This window comes from Microcaecilia unicolor, chromosome 2 (genome assembly GCF_901765095.1).
Source record: "Microcaecilia unicolor chromosome 2, aMicUni1.1, whole genome shotgun sequence".
Lineage (NCBI taxonomy): Eukaryota > Metazoa > Chordata > Amphibia > Gymnophiona > Siphonopidae > Microcaecilia > Microcaecilia unicolor.
Window position 1 is genome coordinate 659242955 of NC_044032.1, and position 27593 is coordinate 659270547.

At 41.7% G+C, this 27593-nt stretch overlaps 1 protein-coding gene across 2 annotated transcripts in view; it reads left to right on the forward strand.

The window, feature by feature from the left end:
* SEC24D (SEC24 homolog D, COPII coat complex component) overlaps nucleotides 1–27593 on the forward strand; it is a 547880-nt gene that overhangs the window by 475854 nt on the left and 44433 nt on the right. For both annotated transcript variants that reach the window (XM_030191796.1, XM_030191797.1), the window contains exon 17: nucleotides 12821–12966. In XM_030191796.1, coding sequence (XP_030047656.1) covers nucleotides 12821–12966 — 146 coding nt within the window. The remainder of the gene's footprint in view (nucleotides 1–12820; nucleotides 12967–27593) is intronic.

Below are 27593 nucleotides of genomic sequence, written 5' to 3' on the forward strand. Positions count from 1 at the left end.
CCTTGATCATGAGGAAGGTTAGAAATCAGCCTACAACTACAAGGGGGGAACTTGTCAATGATCTCAAGGCAGCTGGGACCACTGTCACCACGAAAACCATTGGTAACACATTACGACATAACGGATTGCAATCCTGCAGTGCCCGCAAGGTCCCCCTGCTCCGAAAGGCACATGTGACGGCCCGTCTGAAGTTTGCCAGTGAACACCTGGATGATGCCGAGAGTGATTGGGAGAAGGTGCTGTGGTCAGATGAGACAAAAATTGAGCTCTTTGGCATGAACTCAACTCGCCGTGTTTGGAGGAAGAGAAATGCTGCCTATGACCCAAAGAACACCGTCCCCACTGTCAAGCATGGAGGTGGAAATGTTATGTTTTGGGGGTGTTTCTCTGCTAAGGGCACAGGACTACTTCACCGCATCAATGGGAGAATGGATGGGGCCATGTACCGTACAATTCTGAGTGACAACCTCCTTCCCTCCGCCAGGGCCTTAAAAATGGGTCGTGGCTGGGTCTTCCAGCACGACAATGACCCAAAACATACATCCAAGGCAACAAAGGAGTGGCTCAGGAAGAAGCACATTAGGGTCATGGAGTGGCCTAGCCAGTCACCAGACCTTAATCCCATTGAAAACTTATGGAGGGAGCTGAAGATGCGAGTTGCCAAGCGACAGCCCAGAACTCTTAATGATTTAGAGATGATCTGCAAAGAGGAGTGGACCAAAATTCCTCCTGACATGTGTGCAAACCTCATCATCAACTACAGAAGACGTCTGACCGCTGTGCTTGCCAACAAGGGTTTTGCCACCAAGTATTAGGTCTTGTTTGCCAGAGGGATTAAATACTTATTTCCCTCTGCAGAATGCAAATAAATTCATATACTTTCCACAATGTGATTTTCCGGATTTAATTTGTGATGTGCTATCTCTCACTGTTACCAATAACCTACCCTTCAATTATGGGCTGCTCATGTCTTTGTCAGTGGGCAAACTTACAAAATCAGCAAGGGATCAAATACTTATTTCCCCCACTGTAGGTGGCTCACAATTTATGGGGATTTGTGAGACATTTTGATGGACTGTATCAAAATAAGTGTTGCAGAAATGTCTATGCATATTTGCAACGTGTAACTGTGTACTATTTTCAGTGATGCTGTGTCAGTAAATGTATTGCTTCACAAGGATATTTTTGATCCAAAAAATATTGTAGAGTTTTTTTTATGACTGATGATTATTGTGAACCACCTATATTCTAAAGGCTTGCCTTATAGATAGGTATGTCTTCTTTTCTACTGAGGTCTTTTTTCTTCAGTGTTAAATCTTCAAGCAATCTTTCTGACACAGATCACCTATGTACAATCATTATTTTGGCTGTGTGATTTCATTTATCCCATAAGAACATAAGAGTAGCCATACTGGGTCAGACCAATGGTCCATCAAGCCCAGTATCCTGTTTCTAACAATGGCCAAGCCAGGTCAGAAGTACCTGCAGAAACCCAAATTGTGGCGACAATTCTATGCTACAAATCCCAGGGGCAAGCAGTTGCTTCCCCTTGTCTGTCTCAATAGCAGACTATGGACCTTTCCTCCAGGAATATGACCAAACCTTTTTAAAACCCAAATACGCTAACCACTGTTACTACATCCTGCAGCAAAGAGTTCCAGAGCTTAACTATTCACTTAACCTCCACTTCCCTAATTGCAAGGGCGTAAAATACAAGACGCTACACGCATCAACCTTTTCTCACATGAGCACGCAGTTCTGGAACACAGTGCTGCGCAACATGAGAATGATCTACGAGCAAGCCTCCTTCCGCGAACTATTAAAAACCCATCTTTTTGATAAAATTTACGGAAAGAACCAAAACACATAAAGTCCACACTCACTGTTCACTAATGCATCAATACATCCATTTCTGAACTCTCACCCCCGTAATCTAACTTCACTCATACCTTTATCCACAGATATATGTATACCACACATAATGCCCTTCTAGCTTCCCGCTGTCTCCTTCCAATGTTTCAAAGCTTTGATCCATTGTTATATTCTGCAACAATACTTTGATTGTCTCGCATTACTCTTCACAATGTAATCCATAACCAAGTTTGTAACAAATTGTACTTCCATCATTCATATCATATTGTAAGCCACACTGAGCCCGCAAAAAGGTGGGAAAATGTGGGATACAAATGCAATAAATAATAATAATAATAATAAAAACAATATTACCTCTTATTTGTTTTAAAAGTATTGCCATGTAACTTCCTTGAGTGTCCCCTAGTCTTTGTACTTTTGCAATGAGTAAAAAAATCAATTCACTTCTACTTCTTCTACACCACTCAGGATTTTGTAGACCTCAATCATATCTCCCCTCATCTGTCTATTTTTATTTATTTATTTATAACATTTATACCCCACATTTTCCCACCCATTGGCAGGCTCAAAGTGGCTAACATCAGTCCGTAAAGGCAATCGCCAATCCGGTAAACAAACAAACGAAGTATAGTAAGGTGAATAGGAAGGATAGTAATTACAAGGGAAAAGAGGGGAAGGGTAATAGAGTTCATGAGGTCCATAAATTAGTTGTATTCCAGGAATTATGGATTTGAGACGGGTCCATTAGGGTAAGCCTTTCCAAATAAGTTGGTCGTAAGAGATTTTGTGAAATTCAGATGATCATGAATGATTTTCACAGATTTAGGTAATGCATTCCATAGTTGAGTGCTAATAAAGGAAAAGGTGGAAGCGTTTGTGGATTTATATTTGATACCATTACAGGTAGGATGATGTAGGTTTAAATATGAACGGGATGATCTGCAAGAATTCCTAGATGGCAGATTGATAAGGGTATCCATGTAACCTGGGGCTTCACCATAAAGAATTTTATGGACCAGGGTGCAAATTTTAAAAGTAATTTGTTCCTTTACTGGAAGCCAGTGTAGTTTCTCACGAAGGGGTCTAGAACTGTGGAATTTTGATTTTCCATAGATTAATCTGGCTGCTGTATTCTGGGCGGTTTGGAATTTCTTTAGAAGTTGTTCTTTGCATCCTGCGTATATTCCATTACAGTAGTCTAGATGGCTTAATACCAGTGATTGAACTAGGTTACGAAATATTTCTCTAGGGAAATAAGGTTTTATCCGTTTTAGTTTCCATGGAGAGAATATTTTCTTGGTGATGGAGTTTGTTTGATTCACGAATGATAAGTTACGATCAACAATTACACTAAGAGGCATATTTTCAAAGCACTTTGGGAGGCTAAGTTCCATAGGTTTCTATGGAACTTTGGGAGGCTAAGTGCTTTGAAAATGAGCTTGTAAGTATTTTTATTTTTTAGACTCTCAGAGACCGGAAGGGTAAGATCAGGAGTGATTAAGGTTGAGGGTTTGAACTTATTATTATAGGGAGAAGAGATGATAAGGCAATGAGTTTTCTCAGTATTAAGTTTCAATTTAAATGAATTTGCCCAAGTGACCATGGTATGTAATCCAAGTTTAATTTCATTGGAGATTTCAGATAAATCATTTCTGAAAGGAATGTAGATAGTGACGTCATCGGCATAGATGAACGGGTTGAGGCCAAGCTTGGATAGGGACTTGGCCAAAGGAATCAGCATTATGTTGAAGAGTGTAGGGGAAAGAGGCGAGCCTTGAGGGACACCACAGTCAGCTTTCCATGGCGGTGATAAGATTAAGTTGGATTTAACTTGGTAAGTTCTGGAGGTTAGAAAGCCCTTCAACCATCTTAATACATTTCCGCTAGTCCCAAAGTAATCAAGAAGTATTAGAAGGATTTTATGGTTCACCATATCAAAAGCAGTCAACATGTCGAATTGTAGAAGAAGAATACTTTTTCCTAGAGCTATTTCCTGTTTGAAGTTGGACAAGAGCATGATGAGCACAGTTTCAGTACTATGGAGTGGGCGGAATCCCGACTGTGATCCATGCAAAATGGAGAACTTATCCAGATATTAATTGAGCTGTTTGGTCACCATGCTCTCCATTAATTTTACAAAAAGTGGAATAGATGCAATTGGACGATAATTAGTGAGATCATTACTTTTTTTCTTAGAGTCTTTGGATATTGGGGTAAGTAAGATGTGGTCTTCAGGGAAGTAACCATTCTCAAGCTTGAAGTTTAAATGTTGTGTAAGGTCAGCAAGTTTCTCTTCATATTCTCTTTTATCCTTCTTTATTAATGCTTTGCATCTGACTTGCCAGTGCTTATGTTGCTCCTTGAGTGGAGGAGTAGCCTAGTGGTTAGTGCAGCGGACTTTGATCCTGGGGAACTGGCTTCGGTTCTCCCTGCAGCTCCTTGTGACTCTGGGCAAGTCACTTAACCCTCCATTGCCCCAGGTACAAACATGTACCTGTATATACTATAATAGAGGCATATTTTCAAAGCACTTTGGGAGGCTAAGTTCCATAGGTTTCTATGGAACTTTGGGAGGCTAAGTGCTTTGAAAATATGCCTCTATGTAACTGCTTTGATTGTAGTTGCAAAAAAAAAAAAAAAAACACAGAACGGCCCATTCCCTTTCCCCTTTTTCTTATTTTCCTAATTTGGGTCCTTTTGCCATTCTTTGAAGGACAAACAGTTGGTTGTAATAGCCTCTTTACCTTTTAACCATGCCAGCTGTTTTCTCTTCTTTCCACCTTTGCAAATATGTGGAATGCATCATAGCAGAGAGATTAAATGAATTTTTTTCTTGAGTCTTCACCGAGGAGAAGCTAGTGCGAGATGTAATAGCAAATTGCGTGGACTGGATGGTATATATCCCAAAGTACTGACAGAATTGAAAAATTTTAAATCAAGCATAGTACCGGAAGACTGGAGGGTGGCCAATGCAATGCCAGTTTTTAGAAAGGGTTCCAGAGGTAATCCTGGAAATTTTAGATCGGTGAGCCTGATGTCGGGCTGGGCAAAATGGTAGAGACTAAATATAAAGAACAAAATACAGAACATGGATTAATAAGACAAAACCAATATAGATTTAGTCAAGAGAAAGCTTGGCTCACTAATCTACTACATTTCTTTGAATGGGTGAATAAAGCTGGTCGATATTTTGTATCTGGATTTTCAAAAGGCATTTGATAAAGTACCTCGTGAAAGACTCCTGAGGAAATTAGAAAGTCATGGGACAGGAGGTAATGTCCTATTGTGGATTAAAAACTGTTTATAAGAAAACAAAGAGTATGGTTAAATGGTCAGTACTCTGAATGGAGAAATGTAGATAGTAGGGTTCCCCAGGGGTCTGTGCTGGACCGCTGCTTTTTAGCATATTTATAAATTATCTAGAGATGGGAATAACTATAGAGGTAATTAAATTTGCTTATGCCACAAAGTTATTCAAAGTTGTTAAATTGCAAAAGGATTGTGAAAATTGCAGGAGGACTTTACGAGACTAAGAGACTGGACATCCAAATAGCAGATGATATTTAATAAGAGCAAGTACAAAGTGATGCATGTGGGAAAGAGGAACCCAAACTTTAAGGTTCCACCCAGGAGTCAGTGCCCAGGAAAAGAATCTAGGTGTCATCGTTGATGATACGTTGAAACCCTGTGCTCAGTGTGCAGCGGGATCTAAGAAAGCAAATCGAATGTTAGGAGTTATTAGGAAAGGAATGGAAAACAAAAATGAGAATGTTATAATCCCTTTGTATTGCTCCATGGTGTGACTGTTCTTTGAATATTGTGTTCAATTCTGGTCGCCGCATCTCAAAAAAGATATAGTGGAATTAGAAAAGGTACAGAAAAGGACAATAAAATTGATAAACGGGATGGGACGACTTCCCTATGAGGAAAGGCTAAAGCGACTAGGGCTCTTCAGCTTGGAGAAGAGACGACTGATGGAAGATATGATAGAGATCTGTAAAATACTGAGTGGAGTGGTAGATGTGAAATTGCTTGTTTACTTTTTCCAAAATACAAGGACTAGATGGCAGACATTGTAAATTTAAAACAAACCAGAGAAAATATTTTTTCACTCAATGTGTAATTAAACTGTAGAGTTCGTTGCCAGATAATGTGGTAAAAGCAGTTAGTTTAGCAGGGTTTTAAAAAAGGTTTGGATAATTTCCTAAAAGAAAAGTTCATAAGCCATTATTAAGATGGAGTTGGGAAAATCCACTGCCTCTTTCTAGGATAAGCAGCATAAAATCTGTTTTACTTTTTTGAGACCTTGCCAGGTACTTGTGACCTGGATTGGCCATTGTTGGAATCAGAATACCGCCTTGATGGCTCTTTGGTCTGTCCTACTATGGCAACACTTATGTTGTTACACCTAATCACACTGACCACCCTTCAACATCTTCTGTCCTTCTGTGACTGTTCTCTTGTGCTTGACTGCTTAAATATTTTAAATTTAAATGCTTTACTTTTTGTCTATTAGATTGTAAGCTCTTTGAGCAGGGACTGTCTTTCTTCTGTGTTTGTACAGCGCTGCGTACACTTTGTAGCGCTCTAGAAATGTTAAATAGTAGTAGTAGTAGTATATAAAAAGGAGGATAAAGTGCCTCAGTCTAAAACTCTGGTGAGACTTCATTTGGAGTGCTGTGTACAGTTCTGGAGGCCACACCTTCAAAAGGATGTAAACAAGATGGAGTTGGTCTTGAGCAGGGGTTCTCAACCCAGTCTTGGGGTCACACCTAGCCAGTCTGGTTTTCAGGATATCCCCAATGAATATGCATGAGTTAGATTTGCATGCACTGCCTTCATTATATGCAAATCTATCTTATGCATATTCATTGTGGATATCCTGAAAACCTGCCTGGCTGGGTGTGTCCAAAGGGCTGGCTTGAGAACCCCTGATCTAGAGGGCAGCTACTAAAACAGTCTGTGGTCTTCATCATAAAGTGAGTGGGGACAAATATGTATATTTAGGAAGAAAGGTGAGAAACGGGAGATGATAGAGATGCTTCCGTGGTATAAATACATAAGACATAGGTCTCAATTGAAAGAAAGCTCTGGAATGAGGGATCATAGGATGAGAATGAAAGTAGATAGACTCAGGCATAATGAAAGGAGATATTACTTTATAGATAAGATGATGAATGTGTGGAACAGTTTCCCAGTTGAGGTGGTGGAGATGAGAACAGTATCTGAATTCAAGAAAGCATGAGACAAGAACAGAGGATCTCTGAGTGAGAGGAAGGAATTGTAGAACTTAGTAGTTGGTGTGGATGAACAAACTGGCTAGGCTGTATAAATAAGTATATAAGTAATGCCATACTGGGAAAAGACCAAGGGTCCATCGAGCCCAGCATCCTGTCCACGACAGCGGCCAATCCAGGCCAAGGGCACCTGGCAAGCTTCCCAAACGTACAAACATTCTATACATGTTATTCCTGGAATTTTGGAGTTTTCCAAGTCCGTTTAGTAGCGGTTTATGGACTTGTCCTTTAGGAAACCATCCAACCCCTTTTTAAACTCTGCTAAGCTAACCGCCTTCACCACTTTCTCCGGCAACGAATTCCAGAGTTTAATTACACGTTGGGTGAAGAAAAATTTTCTCCGATTTGTTTTAAATTTACTACACTGTAGTTTCATCGCATGCCCCCTAGTCCTAGTATTTTTGGAAAGCGTGAACAGACGCTTCACATCCACCTGTTCCACTCCACTCATTATTTTATATACCTACATCATGTCTCCCCTCAGCCGTCTCTTCTCCAAGCTGTATAGCCCTAGCCTCCTTAGTCTTTCTTCATAGGGAAGTCGTCCCATCCCCGCTATCATTTTAGTCGCCCTTCGCTGCACCTTTTCCAATTCTACTATATCTTTCTTGAGATGCGGCGACCAGAATTGAACACAATACTCAAGGTGCGGTCGCACCATGGAGCGATACAACGGCATTATAACATCCTCACACCTGTTTTCCATACCTTTCCTGATAATACCCAACATTCTATTCGCTTTCTTAGCCGCAGCAGCACACTGAGCAGAAGGTTTCAGTGTGTTATCGACGACGACACCCAGATCCCTTTCTTGGTCCGTAACTCCTAACGTGGAACCTTGCATGATGTAGCTATAATTCGGGTTCTTTTTTCCCACATGCATCACCTTGCACTTGCTCACATTAAACATCATCTGCCATTTAGCCGCCCAGTCTCCCAGTCTCGTAAGGTCCTCTTGTAATTTTTCACAATCCTGTCGCGATTTAACGACTTTGAATAACTTTGTGTCATCAGCAAATTTAATTACCTCGCTAGTTACTCCCATCTCTAAATCATTTATAAATATATTAAAAAGCAGCGGTCCTAGCACAGACCCCTGAGGAACCCCAAAACTACCCTTCTCCATTGTGAATACTGCCCATTTAACCCCACTCTCTGTTTCCTATCCTTCAACCAGTTTTTAATCCACAATAGGACATTTCCTCCTATCCCATGACCCTCCAATTTCCTCTGTAGCCTTTCATGAAGTACCTTGTCAAACGCCTTTTGAAAATCCAGATACACAATATCAACCGACTCCCCTTTGTCCACATGTTTGTTCACTCCTTCAAAGAATTGAAGTAAATTGGTCAGGCAAGATCTCCCCACACAAAAGCCATGCTGACTTGGTCTCAGTAATCCATGTCCTCGGATGTGCTCTGTAATTTTGTTTTTGATAATAGCCTCTACCATTTTCCCCGGCACCGACGTCAGACTCACCGGTCTATAATTTCCCGGATCTCCCCTGGAGCCTTTTTTAAAAATGGGCGTTACATTGGCCACCCTCCAATCTTCCGGTACCATGCTCGATTTTAAGGATAAGTTGCATATCACTAGCAGTAGCTCCGCAAGCTCGTTTTTCAGTTCTATCAGTACTCTAGGATGAATACCATCCGGTCCAGGAGATTTGCTACTCTTCAGTTTGCCGAACTTCCCAATTACGTCCTCCAGGTTTACCGTGAAGTCAGTAAGTTTCTCCGACTCGTCCGCTTGAAATACCATTTCCGACACCGGTATCCCACCCAAATCTTCCTCGGTGAAGACCGAAGCAAATAATTCATTCAGTCTCTCCGCTACGTCTTTGTCTTCCTTGATCGCCCCTTTTACCCCTCGGTCATCCAGCGGCCCAACCGATTCTTTTGCCGGCTTCCTGCTTTTAATTTACCGAAAAAAATTTTTACTATGTTTTTTTGCCTCTAATGCTATCATTTTTTCATACTCCCTCTTGGCCTTCTTAATCTGCGCCTTGCATTTGTGTGCTCCAAGGGAAATAACAAGACAAAACTCTCTTGGGTCTCCTCTCTTCTAAAAAATATATTAAAAAGCAAAACGAACTTGTTATACTCCTCTCCTTAGAAGAGAGGAGACCCAAGAGAGTTTTGTCTTGTTATTTCCCTTGGAGCACACATTCCGAGTTATATTTTCTGAGGTTACAAAGACCCCTGAGGCAGGCCTTTGGGCCGAAACACGGCCGTGTCGGGTCATTTTTATGTATATTATGTTACTTTTTAATTTTTATTTTTCATGTGAATAAATATTTTTTGGTATCCTCATTCACTCATCTCACTTTTTGTTTTATATCTGCAGAGCTAAGAGCCACACAATGGTATTTCTGTGATGATGCTTCTGATATTTCACAGTAAATAGCTTTTCCTAAGGGATGACCTTTGGAAAACCAGTGAACCCAGCCAGGGGAATATAAAATTCAAAAAAGGAAAATATATTTCTCCAAGGACAAGCAGGACAACTGATTACCACAAATGGTTGATGGCACACATGCTGCCCAGAAGATTCTTGAAGCCTTTCACAGGCCCGATTGTGTATGCATGGAAGCCTTCCCGCCTGCCCAACTCATGCGACACCTGCAGTATTTTTTTCATCCGCGGAACAGCGAAGACATGTCTTCTCTTCATTTGTATGGCTGTTTTATCCACAAGGAGTTCTTTTTCTTGCCTTCCTGCCTCTTTAGTCAGTAGTGTGGGACCATTTCTTTTTTATTACTTTCTCTTGTTCCCATTATTTCTTTAGTTATTTTTGACCTTTTCTGTGGCTCACAGCCTCCTTTGGCCTGAGCTCCCAACCGGATCTTGGTTGTTTTTTTGGGAGGGGGAGGGGTTGACAATTGAGACGTTTGATTTCACTGTGGCTGTCTTCTCTGTTATGTCCCAGAAACCTTCCAGTGGGTTCAACTGGTGCACAGACATTGCTAGGACCATGTCTGTGACTGACCCATATGACATGGACCCTGACCATAAGTTTTCCCACTGTCCTCTTTGTGCTCAAATGCAGAAGAGAACACAAACAAGTCAGGATGCTCTGCATGAGCCACTTTTTGGCATACTGAAGTTAAATCCATTTACATTGGCATCAGAGGCATCGGTTGGTGGTAGCCATTACTAACCACACTTTATCCACTTCACTTATGACTAGGCTGTGCTGACTCTGGAAGGTCATGTCACAGCTCACAATGTCAGAGCCATGGTGGTGTTGGTAGCCTACTTGTGGTCAGCCTTCAGTGAGGAGATTTGCAGAGCTGCAATGTTGTCAGTCCACACATTTACACATTACATTTCATTACTGTCTTGAGCAGAATACCTGACATCCAGTTTAGAACATAAGAACATAATATAAGAGTAGCCATACTGGGTCAGACCAGTGGTCCATCTAGCCCAGTATCCTGTTTTCCAAACAGTGGCCAAGCCAAGTCACAAGTACCTGGCAGAAACCCAAATCGTGGCAACACTCCATACTACAAATCCCAGGGCAAGCAGTTGCTTCAGTTTGGTCAGACAGTTCTGCAGAATGTGTTTGGAGTACAGAATCCAACGTCACCCTCCTAGGTCCATTCTTTCCTATTCAGGCTGCATCTTCACAACAGGAAACTTTTAGTTGTGTAGTGTTATTTTATTTATTTTTGTTACATTTGTACCCCGCGCTTTCCCACTCATGGCAGGCTCAATGCGGCTTCCATGGGGCAATGGAGGGTTAAGTGACTTGCCCAGAGTCACAAGGAGCTGCCTGTGCCTGAAGTGGGAATCCAACTCAGTTCCTCAGTTCCCCAGGACCAAAGTCCACCACCCTAACCACTAGGCCACTCCTCCACTCCTAAATGGCAGATGACGTTTAATGTGAGCAAATGCAAAGTGATTCATGTGGGAAAGAGGAATCCAAATTATAGCTACATCATGGAAGGTTCCACGTTAGGAGTCACGGACCAAGAAAGGGATCTAGGTGTCGTCGTTGATGATACGTTGAAACCTTCTGCTCAGTGTGCTGCTGCGGCTAAGAAAGCAAATGGAAAACAAAAACGAGGATGTTACAATGCCTATGTATCACTCCACAGTGCGACCATACCTCGAATATTGTGTTCAATTCTGGTTGCCGCATCTCAAAAAAGATATAGTGGAATTAGAAAAGGTACAGAGAAGGGCGACGAAAATGATAAAAATTGGTTCTTGTTGGCCTCTTTACAAGTCCCTATTGACCATTGTTTATTGTTTTCGGTGAGCCTGGTAGCTAGGGATTCCCGTTTGTGGTAATCAGTTGTCCTGCTGATCCTCAGAGAAAGCGAAGTTACTCATCTGTAACAGATGCTTTCTGAGGACCGCAGAACACAGGTTATCACATCCCTCTCACCTCCCTTAGGAGTTAAATTCTGTATGCTTTTTTATCCAACTGCGTGTCCCGTGCAAGTTGGGCAGGTGGAAAGGCATGTGTGTATGAGCAGTCAGGCCTGCCATAGACTTCAAGAATTTTCTGAACGCTGAGCCGCATCCATGGCGGAGCTCCGTCGGTGACATTATCCGTTCCTGATAATCTGTGTCCTGCTGTTCTTGGAGAACATTTGTTACAGGTGAGTAACTTCGCTTTATCCCAGGAGAATATGCCAGAAAAGATCAAAATTCACCAAACTTCTCATTCTGTCTTTAACTATATCCTGGAAATAAAAATTGATACAGTTTTCAACTGATGTGCTCTGAAAAATTTGCCAGTAAAGATTTTTTTTATTTTGGAACACGAAATATTGGGTGCAGGCTTTCCTTGGAACTATTCCAGTTAAACACTATGAGCCCTCAGGGTAAAACCTTCACTCACTCCTTCGGAGGATCTGCACTTGGGTTTGCAAGTGGTCTGTGGGACTTAGCCCTGGTATTAAATGGTATGCCCCTAGTGAGGGCAACTGTAATGCATATGCTTTTGCTGTTTTGGGGAAAGAGTTCCCAAAATTGTTCATCCAATGAAGACATGCTACAATTAGCAGACTTTATACACCTATGTTTACAATCTTGCAGAGGTGCATGTGTACTTTTAACAAGCCATTATTTAAGCAGAGTAAATGCTGGTTCCTTATGTTTTAAAATAGACTATATTAACTGAAAAGTACATACATACATTGGCAGGGGTTTTGCTAACAGTTATTGCCACTGTATAGAATCCCATTGCTGACTCAACAAGTTTTAGGAGACTTTGCTATACAGCAGACAGCTTGGACACCCATGTCTGGCCTTGCAGTATCTTTAATAGGGTAGGCTCAGAGGCTTTTCATAGGGGGGAGGGAGAATGGGACTTGATATACCGCCTTTGTGTGGTTTTTGCAACTACAGGAACACTCTCATAATACTGCATCAATGTAGTGGTTTCTTGTATTGGACTGTTCTGCAGTCAGTGATTGGCTTTGCAGTGCCATGTGGTCTTGCATAGTTTCAGAAGATGAAGGCATGGTTTCTTGTAAGGTGGAATGGGGCATATTGCTTGAGCTCTATAAATACTTTAATTAAACAAAGGAAGGAGAAAGTGGCAATAAGACAAAGATGTATCCTGAAGAGTCTAGCTTGTTACAGATTATCAGACACTATCCTGCCTAACACAGGCCTGTGTTAATCTGCATCTAGGTTTCAGGGCTACAGATTTCATGGGTGCCATTTACATGAACAACACAACTGATGTAGAGTTGGCTGCGATAGACTGTGACAAAGCTATAACCGTGGAGTTCAAGCATGATGACAAACTCAGCGAGGACACAGGAGCCTTGATTCAGGTATTTTCTTATTTATTTAGATTTATGTCATGCCTTTTCACTGGTAGCTCAAGCTGAGTTACAGACATATATACAGCAGTTCTCCAAGGACAAACAGGCTTGATATTCTCACATGTGGGTGATGTCATTCACGGAGACAAAGCCATAGTGCACTGTCACTTTAAAACTTTGAGACAATGCCCCCCACTGCATATGTGTGGGTGCTTCCTGTCTGACACTCATGCATGGGACCAGTAGTCTATCATTTTCTGTGGAGCAGAGAGGTTGGTCTTCTTATCTCTCCACAGCTCTTCAAGGTTTTGCCTTTTGGTGATTTCCCATTTTCAGGATATTATATAAGTACATAAGAATTGCCATACTGGGACAGACCAAAGGTCCATCAAGCCCAGCATCCTGTTTCCAACAGTGGCCAATCCAGATCACAAATACCTGGCAAGATCCCAAAAAAGTACAAAACATTTTATGTTGCTTATCCCAGAAATAAGCAGTGGATTTTCCCCAAGTCCATTTTAATAATGGGCTATAGACTTTTCCTTTAGGAAGCAGTCCAAACCTTTTTTAAACTCTGCTAAGCTAACCGCCGTTACTACAGTCTCTTGTAATGAATTCCAGAGTTTAATTACATGTTGTGATTGCCTGGGACCCCGCCCAGAACAAGATCATACCTGGTCCTTTATTTTCAGCTCTAGGAGACCAAGGGAAAGAAATACACACACATATCACCAATAAAAAAATATAGAGATCAAAGGCCTCTGGGAGAGAGAACTGAGGGTCTCACATAATGGCAGTGAGGCCACCTAGAAGTGTCTCAAAGTCCCTCAAGTCCTCTGCTCTTTTATTAAGAATGCATTAAGTCATAAATTAACTGGTTACATCAGAAATCATGGGATTCAAACTTTGAAAAAATGCACTGGCTAGATTATATTCAACTTCTATCAGCATTCTAAAGAGCAAAGGTCAGACAGCTGCTAGCTATTTTGGTAAAGATCATTATCATTCTGGTAAAGATCATTAACATTTGTAGGAATACGGAACTAACACACATGGTAACATAGTAGATGACGGCAGAAAAAGACCTGCACGGTCCATCCAGTCTGCCCAGCAAGATAAACTCATATGTGCTACTTTTTGTGTATATCTTACCTTGATTTGTAACATTATGCCATATTGCATCTGCATTCTCAGACATCTGCATATTTCTTTCTTCCCTATTCCCTTCCAAACATACGTGTTCTTAGTGACACTTCCCAGCACCTGAACAAAACATTCATTACTTAAGCTTGTTGAAACTGTTAATTCAGCAAGTGTCTGCTCTGTCTTAAAATTATCTCTATTTCACATTTTTAATGCTTAACTTTTGATATTCCCTTCTGAACTGGGGGTGTTATCATTTTCATAATACATCCTTAATATCATCAGTTTTCCCCCTTTGATCATGAATATGATCACATATTCATGCCAAGCAACCTAATTCAATTCTATTGTATCAGTATCTTAGTTCTAGGCTTGGGTAATAAGTCTCAAGTCATCTACCATATGGAGCAATAAGAACTAAGCTGCACCTATATGGTATTTAAACAGATATTAAAACTATTTACGCTAAAAGAATTCAATGATTTTCAGTAGCCCCTCCTTCAATGCAAACAAGGAATGGAAATACATCATAGTAAGCATTTTAACAATAGAATTATAGTGATGATGATCATAAAGGGACTGGTAGGTTCAATATCAGTCCTATCTTGATCACAGAACTACTCTTTGCTCTCTCTATATATTTATCCTGTCCAGAGCTTACTTTCTGCATCTATGAGAAAAAGTCAACAAACTTTTCACTCCTCTAAAGAACTGTTTTCCACATGTTCTCCTAAAAAGGGTTCAACCACTGGGTTATTCTGGACTTCTTCAGGCTCTGCTCACATGTTGAGGTATCGGAGTGTGGGTTAACCATGCTGGAATCTGTTGTTCTCCCACTTTCAGTATTCCATTCCCAATCCAGAAGCTTCCACCTCTGGACAAGGAGAGTGGTTAAGTTTCAGTTACAAGGCAGCATCTGCTGTAGTAGCCATGGTTCCCATCTCCTGTCAGCAGGTGGCATCTTCATTTTCTTCACTGCACTTATCAGGTCTTACTTCAGCTGGGCAGTAAGGAGAGCATAAAATATGGAACAGACATAAGATTCAGGACAGGATGAAAACACAATTTTTCTTAGAACTACATTCAATAAACACATGTGTCTTTCATCTGGCCTGTCACTTTTTTTTAATCCTCACAAACTTAGTAATAATTCCAATAATATACACAAAAGAATTAAAGAAAAGAATAAACTCCTAAAACAATAATAGGAATAAGTCCTCAAATGCAAGAAAAATAAACTTTAAGGTTCAGTCCCACAAAACTAAGCAGCAATTGTAGGCCGATGATCCTGAGGGCAGATGAGCCTATCACAGTCACTTGGTTCCTCCACGTAGTTGATGAAGAAGGGATCCTGATGTTGTAAATCATGCTGATTCATGATGGGCCTCAGTACTATGGGTCTTCTTCGCATTTTGTATAAAGTTTCAGTGAAAACTTGCTTTGTGGCACCTTTCATGTAGTCTGGCCTCCAATGAAAAAACTGTGAATGGAAGGCCTCAACAAATATTAAAAGAAGGTTCTACAAAATATACTAAAGAACTAAACACGTGGTGTGGAAACACAACAATATTCAAAACAATCAAATCCGCAGAATGAAAAAGGACTCTTTTCACGGGGAAAAAGCCTCAAAGAGCTCCGAGATCAAGAATTAACCTCACGGAGCTTAAGCAGACACAATGGTCTTCTCTTCATCATAGGCAAAAGACCCTGGTGCCACAGATCTAAAAAAGTTTTTTCTGTGGTCAAAAAATATATTCAATAAGGATTATATTATTTTAAAGAAATGATATGTCTTCTGGACGTAGGTCACTACTGGAGCAAACCACGCTATCCAATGTGCACTAATTACACTTATCTTTGTTGAGTAGTGCTCATTGGATGCTGCTCTCTGCTCTCCGCTGTGCGGTCCTTCACTTGCTGCCCTGAGCCAACGATGGCCAGCGTTTCGCTGCTTCTTCAGGGTCTCAGGCTGCAAACGGGACACCCACACAGCTCTCCATGGCAGCGTACTACCTGCATAGACTTCCTGAGCCGGTACGTCAAGCTCCATCTTTGGCCGTCTTCAAATCTAAGCTAAAAGCCATCTTTTTGATTCTGCTTTTAACTCCTAACCCTTATTCACTTGTTCAGAACCCTTATTTTATCTTCCTCACCTTAATATTCCCTTATGTCTTGTTTGTCCTGTTTGTCTGTCCTAATTAGATTGTAAACTCTGTCGAGCAGGGACTGTCTCTTCATGTTCAAGTGTACAGCGCTGCGTACGTCTAGTAGCGCTATAGAAATGATAAGTAGTAGTAGTAGTAGGGTTCGCCTGCCTGAAGTGCACTGCACCCACTAAAACTGCGCCAGGTACCTGCATACTGCTGTGATGGACCTGAGTATGATATCTGAGGCTGGCATAGAGGCTGGCAAAAAATATTTTTAAAGATGTTTTTTGAGGGTGGGAGGGGTTAGTGACCACTGGGGGAGTAACGGGAGGTCATCCCGATTCTCTCCGGTGGTCATCTGGTCATTTCGGCCACCTTTTTGTGCCTTGGTCGTAAGAAAAACAGGACCAGGTAAAGTTGTCCAAGTGCTCATCGGGGACGCCCTTTTTTTCCATTATGGGTTGAGGACGTCCCTGTGTTAGGCATGCCCAAGTCCCGCCTTCGCTACACCTCCGATATGCCCCCTTGAACTTTGGCCGTCCCTGCGACGGAAAGCAGTTGGGGACGTTCAAAATCGGCTTTCGATTATACCGATTTGGATGACCCTGTGAGAAGGACACCCATCTTCCAATTTGTGTCGAAAGATGGGCGTCCTTCTCTTTCGAAAATGAGCCTGCATATGTATTACATCATTCACATCTTCATTCTGACATCCATCTTATCTCTGCTATGTTGTTATCATAACTTTTAAAATAGCAACTAACAAAACACATTTCTTATTATCAATATAATTTTCTGTCAGCAGAAATTGCTACTCATATATATTTCCTTCAACACAGATTTTCTCTAAGAATGTCCCTCCAGCCATAGGAGCCAGCTCTGTGGGAGCTATGGGTGCTTTATAGCTTCAGTCCATACACTTCAAACCATTGTGAGTTACATCACACAAATGTGCACAAAAAGCTAGAAGAATGGTCTAAGGTTTGGCAATTAAAATTCAATGCGAAGAAATGCAAAGTGATGCACTTAGGAAGTAGAAATCCACGGGAGATGTATGTGTTAGGCGGGAAGAGTCTGATAGGTACGGGCGGAGAGAGGGATCTTGGGGTGATAGTATCTGAGGATTTGAAGGCGACGAAACAGTGTGACAAGGCGGTGGCCGTAGCGAGAAGGTTGCTAGGCTGTATAGAGAGAGGTGTGATAAGCAGAAGAAAGGAAGTGTTGATGCCCCTGTATAAGTCGTTGGTGAGGCCCCACCTGGAGTATTGTGTTCAGTTTTGGAGGCCGTATCTTGTTAAGGATGTAAAAAGAATTGAAGCGGTGCAAAGAAAAGCTACGAGAATGGTATGGGATTTGCGTTACAAGATGTATGAGGAGAGACTTGCTGAACTAAACATGTATACTCTGGAGGAAAGGAGAAACAGGGGTGATATGATACAGACGTTCAAATATTTGAAAGGTATTAATCCGCAAACGAACCTTTTCCGGAGATGGGAAGGTGGTAGAACGAGAGGACATGAAGTGAGATTGAAGGGGGGCAGACTCAAGAAAAATGTCAGGAAGTATTTTTTCACGGAGAGAGTAGTGGATGCTTGGAATGCCCTCCCGCGGGAGGTGGTGGAAATGAAAACGGTAACGGAATTTAAACATGCGTGGGATAAGCATAAAGGAATCCTGTGCCGAAGGAATGGATCCTCAGGAGCTTAGTCAAGATCGGGAGGCAGGGCTGGTGGTTGGGAGGCGGGGATAGGGCTGGGCAGACTTATACGGTCTGTGCCAGAGCCGGTGGTGGGAAGCGGGACTGGTGGTTGGGAGGCGGGGATAGTGCTGGACAAACTTGTACGGTCTGTGCCAGAGCCGGTGGCTGGGAGGCAGGGCTGGTGGTTGGGAGGTGAGGATAGTGCTGGGCAGACTTATACGGTCTGTGCCTGTGCCAGAGCCGGTGGTTGGGAGGTGGGGCTGGTGGTTGGGAGGTGGGAATAGTGCTGGGCAGACTTGTACGGTCTGTGCCAGAGCCGGTGGTTGGGAGGCAGGGCTGGTGGTTGGGAGGCGAGGATAGTGCTGAGCAGACTTATACGGTCTGTGCCAGAGCCGGTGGTTGGGAGGCGGGGCTGGTGGTTGGGAGGCGAGGATAGTGCTGGGCAGACTTATACGGTCTGTGCCCTGAAGAGCATAGGTACAAATCAAAGTAGGGTATACACAAAAAGCAGCAAATATGAGTTATCTTGTTGGGCAGACTGGATGGACCGTGCAGGTCTTTTTCTGTCGTCATCTACTATGTTACTATGTTAGAAATCCCCTCTATCCACTGTCTATAAATATTCACAGCTTTAAATTGTCCTAGCTTGCAGGCTTTTATTAAAATGAACACAGCATAATCAGACAGGGTATTCTGATGAAAGCTGCCTTTCTAGATTCCTTTACCATGGCATAACGAAATTCAGTACTCTGCATGAAATTCATTATTCACAAAAATACAGGCAGCTTGCAGACATGTACCTAGGGGGAGATATTTATGATAGCCGTGATTCTTGAAAAAATTATTTCCTTCCCTGCCTAGATTACATACATTTCAAAAAATGTAATTCTAAATTTACAATATTATTTCTGCATAATTAACCTTAACTTCTATACAATGTAAGTATAGCAACAACTCTGTTCGTAGCATGTTTACATATTTTTTGTAACGAGTGGGTACCAGGTTCTTGTAAATCCCTCAAAACCCAGGAAAATGTTCACCATCCCACTGCGTAATGCAGAAGCAAAAACAGTTAGTACTGAATGGTCTGGTCAATTAATTTGTCCCTTATTGCAATTTTCCATCTATTGGGACACTATTCAACATTTCCAATTATTTACAATGTCAGAGCATATTCATACTTATGTAAGAGGTTCTATACCTTATCTCAGCACATAAAACAATATAAGTTAAAATCTAACTTTTATGCTTTCCTTATTACATCTTGTAGTGTTTCAAATCTGTTTCCTGTCACTAAGGAAATAGGATGAGCACTAAACCACAAAGAAACAAGCAGACTTAATTTAAAATACCATTTCATTTCAGCAGTACTCAGGAAACTTCACTTATTATCAAAGTAAGTTAAGATTGACATTCACTCTAGCATATTAATTCTATAACTTTCAACCATAGTGACAATTTACTGAAACTCAAAAGTTTCTATTTATTTCATGCTGCGACAGAGATCAAAGTACTTCATCAAATCTAATGTAAGCAGGATGACAACGAGAAACTTCATTCACAAATAACAGATTTAAAAAATCATAAGTTAGACACTTCAGTTATTAAAAGACCTTTTTTTTTTCTTTTTGCTTATGTAATTTCCCTGGGTGGAGCCCTCACTGTAATGTAGTTTCTATAACCCGTAAACCCAGACAAATGTAAAGACAACTACATTCCCCAGAAATCTCAGAAATTAGCAAGAAAAAAGAAAGAAAAAAAACCTCAGTCCTTTGACACATTCCTTTAACAGACAAATTAAAAAAAAATACATATACATCAAATACACATCAAAGCAAAGCTTTAGCAAATATAGCAACATTTTCTCCATTTCACCTACAGATCGCTTAGCTGACTTCAGTTGCAAAGCATGGCATAGCAAAGTCATATTCTTTTAACCCTTCTTGCAAGGAAAGAGATACTTCAAGATAATATGTTAACAATCATTCTTACTCTCTTCTTAAGATTCTACACATTTAAATATCGCACAGGGCTGTCATTTTGGCTATAGAATTTTTATTACTTTCATTCCTGTACCACTGAGAAGGAGAGACAGACACTTAAAGGGCAGCAAACAGCGTTAGACAAGAACATGCCAGCACAAGACTGCAGTCAGTCTATAGTTCCCTAATCTGGCCACACAACATATATATGAACAGGACACTGTCTGCAGACATAAAATTCTGAGATTTTTAAATTTAATTGGGAATGTCTGACAGGCTGGGCTGAGTACTCAAATTCTGCTCCCTCTACACATAGAAATCCATTAGATGGGAATCCTCCAGTATTCCCTTTAAAGAACACAATTTAAAAAAATCTCAATTGCAATGCATTGTTTTCTCTAGAATATTTATACTTGTTTTCTTTTCAGTTCCACTACAATTTTAACAAATAGCAGTGTAAGTGAAACAGTGCACTTAAACATTATGAGCTCTCCTTCCATATCCATGTGGTTTTCTATCGCCACAAATTCTACCAGTCATGGCTTTTCTGATTTCTCGCATGACACTCAGATTGCTGGGTTGCCAGACAAAAATAACATCTACCCCCAGTCATCATCAAGGAATAAAAATGAGAGCTTTTCCTGCCATGACCCTAATGCCGACCGGTCCCAACCACTCCTAACCCATGGCTGTCTTTACATATTAATACTTCCTGCAGCAGTTTCCTTTAAACAACCAGAACCAATCTCTTTTCCTACCTGAGTGATTGCGTGTGTCCGTTGACAACTCCTAGAGAGAAATTCGAGTCATGGCAACAAACTGATTGCCTGGGACCCCACCCAGAACAAGTTCATTCCTGGTCCTTTATTTTCAACTCTAGGAGACCAAGGGAAAGAAATACACACACACACAACACCAATAAAAAAATATATATAGATCAGAGGCCTCTGGGAGAGAGAACTGAGACCCAGAAGTGTCTCAAAGTCCCTCAAGTCCTCTGCTCTTTTATTAAGAATGCATTAAGTCATAAATTAACTGGTTACATCACAAATCATGGGATTCAAACTTTGAAAAAATGCACTGGCTAGACTATATTCAACTTTTATCAGCATTCTAAAGAGCAAAGGTCAGACAGCTGCTAGCTATTTTGTTAAAGTTCATTATCATTCTGGTAAAGTTCATTAACATTTGTAGGAATACGGAACTAACACACATTATTCCATATTTCTTTTTGCAGTTCTCAGTCATCACTACCAGTTCTGGACAATGCCCTTCAGGTTTGCTGCTTCCAGCAACTTTTCCAGGGTCATGGTAGTGGTGGCAACCTTCCTTAATCATGAAATACAAGTGCACCTGTATGTGAACGACTGGTTCACTCAAGCCTCCTCCTTTCAGGAGAGTATTCATGTGACTGCTCGAGTGATCGCACTTCTAAAGTCTTTGAACTGGATAATCAACTTTCCCAAGAGTCATCTGACTCCTTCTTAGGAGCTCAAATATTTGGGGGTTCATTTTGACACCTTGCAGGGGAGTATGTTCCTTCCAAATCTCAGGGGGAAAACATTGCAGGCTCAAATACTGTGCTTTTTGCTGTCTCCCACTTTGAGAGCCTGGGATTATGTTCAAGTCCTGGGCTCAATGATGGCCACCCTGGAGGTGGTCCCCCGAGCAAGGGCACACATGCATCCCCTAGAGCATGCCCTTCTATACCGCTGGTCTCCATGTCACAGGATTATGAACCTCAGATTCCTTTGACACATCAGGCACATCTCAGCATGTTTTGGTGACTTCAGGAGGCCAATCTGCACATGGGCATGGTGTTAGCAACCCCATCATGGATAGTGGTGACCACAGACACGAATCTGCCTCCACCCTCAACACTTAGGCCTTTAGTCCCAGGCAGAAGCATGGTGACTTATCAATCACCTGGAGCTCAGGGTGGTTCATCTAGTCCTGCTGGCCTTTCAGGCAACTGTGCAGGGATATCCAGCAGAAAAAGAGAGTTTGGTTCGGAAGGTCTGGATGAATTGACACAGCAGTGGCCGAGTCTGGCCTGCTCTACATATTCCCACCCTGGCCAGTGATAGGCAGGGTTCTTCACTGCATTATGCTTCATCCCAGTCAAGTGATTCTGGTGGCACAGGAGGCCATGGTGTGTGGATCTAGTTCACTTCCTAGTGAACTGTCCCTTTCTCCTCCCTCTGCTCCAGGGGTTTCTCTTTCAGGGCCCAATTCAAATGGAAGATCCATCCCCCTTTGGTTTTATAGCCTGGCTCTTGAGCAGGTGAAGTTGAGGAAAAAGGAGTACCCAGAAGACATCGTCACAATTTTTCTCCAAGCCAGAAAGCGTTCTACTTCCACAGCAACATATTGGGCCGGATTCTATATATGGCAACTAAAATCTAGGCACGTCCGATTCACACGCCTAGCGGTATTCTATAAGTCATGTCTATATTCAGACATGGTTTATAGAATAGCACATAAATCTAGGTGCGTCGACCCGGCCTAAGCACAGTCATTTACGCCAGTAAAAGGTTGGTGTAAATGCCTGCACCTAAATCTAGGCACGCTCCCCCAAATTCTGTAACCACGCGCGTAGATGTGATCGATGGCCCTAACATGCCCACAATCCTCCCATGATCGTTACCCTTTTTGGCTGCGTGCATGGGAATTTATGTCTGCCGCTGTTTAGAATATGCCTGAAAAGTGTGCGTAAATTCCAATTATACCCCATGAGTGTTGATAATTGGTAATTATTGGCTAATTACTAAGACTGATTGGCTTGTTACTTAATTTAGTAGCATGTATAAGTTGGCCATGTGCACAAATTTACACATTCTACTTGACGTGCCATATATAGAACCCGGGGGATTATGTTTAAAATTCTTATTCTGACTTTTCAAATTCTACATTGAGGCCTCCCACTATTTTTATTTCGGCTTCTCATTCCTTACTCTCCTGTCTGAAGTTGTTCTGCCCAGCAAAACCTCCGGGTAGCTCCTACTTTTCTTCAAATCCGCTCTCACTCCGTTGAAAAATTCATCTTTTTCCATTGTTTCCCCTACATTATGGAATTATATCCCCACTGATATGAGATTGGCATTATCTCTCTTGAAATTTTATAGCCATTCTTAAAACTTAGCTTTTCTCAAAAGCTTTTCCTAATATGCCCAAATGACAGTTGAATTTTTCACTGCCCCATTTAGCAATTGCAGAGTGAGCAGCATTCTATTTTTGAATTAAACTCAGTCCAATTGTGAGATCGAGTAAAGTTATTTTTTATAAATTGGTGATTTTGTTTTGGCTTTTTTGAGACTTTTAGGCAACTTGTGCCATCATTCCCCATCACTTTTCCCCTTTTTCTTTTTTTATCTTTTTTTCTCTTGCTTTTTTTTTCCTTCCCCATGTTTTCCTTCCTTCCTCATTTTCCCTCCCCTTTCCTCCTTTTTGCTTTTCTCTTTCCCTTTTTTCCTTTCCCCTTCCCTTCTTCCCCTCACCTGCCTTTCCCTTTTATTTCCCCTCCTTTTCCTTCCCGCCTTCTTTTACCCGTACGTTCCTTCTTTCTGTTTTTTTGTTTCCCTCACCTGTTTCCCTTCCCTTTTTTATTGTGGCTTTATCTTATCTTATTTATTTATTTATTTATTTATTTATTTATTTATTGTATTTGTACCCCACATTATCCCACCTTTTTGCAGGCTCAATGTGGCTTACAGAGTATGGAAATGAGAACGTCATTACATGATCTAAGAAAACAGTTGATCGATCATAAGCTGAGGTGAAAGAGGAATTTAGGTAGAAGGTGTTAGGTAAGGTTGTGAGAGAGGTGTTTTGGTGTACTTGGGTGGTTTAAGGAATGATTTGTTTCATTGAGGGTGACTTTTGTAGGCTCTGTTGAAGAGATGCGTTTTCAAAGCTTTGCGAAAGCTGGTTAGATTGGTCATGGTTTTTAGGGCCTTGGGTAGTGCGTTCCAAAACTGTGTACTTTTGTACTCAAAGGTGGTAGCATACGCCTGTTTGTACTTCATTCCTTTACAGCTGGGAAAGTTCAGGTTGAGGAATTTGCAGGCCGATCTTTTGGCATTCCTGAGCGGTAAGTCCACTAAGTTTAGCATATAGAGTGGGGCATCTGCGTGAATGATTTTGTGTACAGTTGTGCAGATCTTGAACTCAATTCGTTCCTTGAGCGGGAGCCAATGTAGTTTTTCTCTGAGGGGTTTCGCACTTTCGTATTTAGGTGTTCCAAAAATGAGTCTGGCTGCGGTGTTCTGGACTGTTTGGAGTTTTTTGATGGTCTGTTCTTTGCAGCCTGCGTATAGAGCGTTACAGTAGTCCAAGTGGCTTAATACCAATGACTGTACTAGGGTGCGGAAAATGTTTCTTGGGAAAAAAGGTTTTATTCTTTTGAGTTTCCACATCGATTGGAACATTTTTTTCGTCGTGTTCTTCGCGTGGGTGTCGAGAGTGAGGTTTCGATCGATAGTGACTCCAAGGATTTTCAGATTTTCTGAGATAGGGAGTGTGCAGTAGGGTGTGGTTATTGTGGGGTATTTGCTTGTGTTGTATTGGGAGGTGAGAACTAGACATTGAGTTTTTTCTGCATTGAGTTTTAGCTTGAATGAGTCCGCCCAAGAGTGCATGGTCTGGAAACTCTGGTTGATCTCGTTTGTTATTTCGTTTAAGTCAGTTTTGAACGGGATATGGATCGTAACGTCATCGGCATATACAGTGGGGGAAATAAGTATTTGATCCCTTGCTGATTTTGTAAGTTTGCCCACTGACAAAGACATGAGCAGCCCATAATTGAAGGGTAGGTTATTGGTAACAGTGAGAGATAGCACATCACAAATTAAATCCGGAAAATCACATTGTGGAAAGTATATGAATTTATTTGCATTCTGCAGAGGGAAATAAGTATTTGATCCCCCACCAACCAGTAAGAGATCTGGCCCCTACAGACCAGGTAGATGCTCCAAATCAACTCGTTACCTGCATGACAGACAGCTGTCGGCAATGGTCACCTGTATGAAAGACACCTGTCCACAGACTCAGTGAATCAGTCAGACTCTAACCTCTACAAAATGGCCAAGAGCAAGGAGCTGTCTAAGGATGTCAGGGACAAGATCATACACCTGCACAAGGCTGGAATGGGCTACAAAACCATCAGTAAGACGCTGGGCGAGAAGGAGACAACTGTTGGTGCCATAGTAAGAAAATGGAAGAAGTACAAAATGACTGTCAATCGACAAAGATCTGGGGCTCCACGCAAAATCTCACCTCGTGGGGTATCCTTGATCATGAGGAAGGTTAGAAATCAGCCTACAACTACAAGGGGGGAACTTGTCAATGATCTCAAGGCAGCTGGGACCACTGTCACCACGAAAACCATTGGTAACACATTACGACATAACGGATTGCAATCCTGCAGTGCCCGCAAGGTCCCCCTGCTCCGGAAGGCACATGTGACGGCCCATCTGAAGTTTGCCAGTGAACACCTGGATGATGCCAAGAGTGATTGGGAGAAGGTGCTGTGGTCAGATGAGACAAAAATTGAGCTCTTTGGCATGAACTCAAGTCGCTGTGTTTGGAGGAAGAGAAATGCTGCCTATGACCCAAAGAACACCGTCCCCACTGTCAAGCATGGAGGTGGAAATGTTATGTTTTGGGGGTGTTTCTCTGCTAAGGGCACAGGACTACTTCACCGCATCAATGGGAGAATGGATGGGGCCATGTACCGTACAATTCTGAGTGACAACCTCCTTCCCTCCGCCAGGGCCTTAAAAATGGGTCGTGGCTGGGTCTTCCAGCACGACAATGACCCAAAACATACAGCCAAGGCAACAAAGGAGTGGCTCAGGAAGAAGCACATTAGGGTCATGGAGTGGCCTAGCCAGTCACCAGACCTTAATCCCATTGAAAACTTATGGAGGGAGCTGAAGCTGCGAGTTGCCAAGCGACAGCCCAGAACTCTTAATGATTTAGAGATGATCTGCAAAGAGGAGTGGACCAAAATTCCTCCTGACATGTGTGCAAACCTCATCATCAACTACAGAAGACGTCTGACCGCTGTGCTTGCCAACAAGGGTTTTGCCACCAAGTATTAGGTCTTGTTTGCCAGAGGGATTAAATACTTATTTCCCTCTGCAGAATGCAAATAAATTCATATACTTTCCACAATGTGATTTTCCGGATTTAATTTGTGATGTGCTATCTCTCACTGTTACCAATAACCTACCCTTCAATTATGGGCTGCTCATGTCTTTGTCAGTGGGCAAACTTACAAAATCAGCAAGGGATCAAATACTTATTTCCCCCACTGTATGTAAGGATTAAGGTTTTGATTGGCTAGGAGTTTGGCTAATGGTATCATCATTAGGTTGAAGATAGTTGTAGAGAGGGGGGATCCTTGAGGAACTCCGCATTCTGGTCTCCAAGGTGGCGATCTGTCTGTGTTCGTTGTTACTTGGTAGGATCTGGTGGTGAGGAATCCTTCAAACCATTTGAGAACTGGGCCTCCGATTCTGAAGTACTCTAGTAGGTGTAATAGTATTTCATGATCCACCATGTCGAAGGCACTGGACATGTCGAATTGCAGTATAAGTATGTTCTTGCCGGTTGCGATCGTGTTTTTGAATGTGTTCATTGCCGACGCTAGTACAGTTTCAGTACTATGATTTGATCGGAATCCTGATTGAGACTTGTGTAGAATTGAGTGTTTGGTCAGGTATTCTGTGAGTTGTTTCATCACTATGCCTTCCATCAATATTGTTGTGAGTGGGATAGAAGCGACTGGTCGGTAGTTGGTTAAGTCCATCGTGCTTTTCTTGGCATCTTTAGGCAGTGGAGTGAGTAGGATGTTTCCATTTTCCGTGAGGAAGAGTCCATTTATGAGTCTATAGTTTACTTGGTTCGTGAGGTCTTGTTTGAATTGTTTGGGTGCAGATCTTATTAGGCTGGTAGGGCAAATGTCAAGTTTGCATTGAGATTTGGCATATTTACTGAGCCAGTGTGTGAGTTCATTTATTGAGATCAGGTCAAAATTGGTCCATGATCGATCGGCTGGGTATTCCCCAGGATTTGGGTCTAAGCATTCAAGGAAGCTTGTATACTCAATGGTATTGCTTGGTATCATACGTCGAAGCTTTGTAATTTTTTCATTGAAATATTTCGCTAAGTTGGTGGCCGATGGGGTGTCTGTGCTATTCGAGGTGACCCGTGAGGTGTTTAGGAGGTTGTTTACAAGTGAGAAGAGTTTGTGCGTGTCCTTGTAGTTTGGTCCTATTATAGTTTTGTAATGCGTTCTTTTGGTATGTCTGATTTTGTATTTGTATTTTCTTTGTACCTGTTTCCACTCTTTGAGTGTGTGATCATCTTTTTTTTTTGCTCCATGCCCTTTCTAGTCTTCTAACCTGTGTTTTTAGTTCTTTCAGTTCTTCGTTAAACCATGGGATTGAGGTGTTCCTGTGTGAGGTTCTCGTTTGGAGCGGTGCTATTTTGTCTAGCACTGTTCTGCATCTATGGTCCCATTCTTGTAGAAATTGGGGTGATTCTGTAGTTGTGTTCCATTCCTCGGCATATATTTGTTGCCAGAATGTTAGAGGGTCTATTTTGCCTCTCGTAGTATAGGTTTTCTTTTCTTGTTTTTGTTGTTTCTCTTTTGTTTTCCAG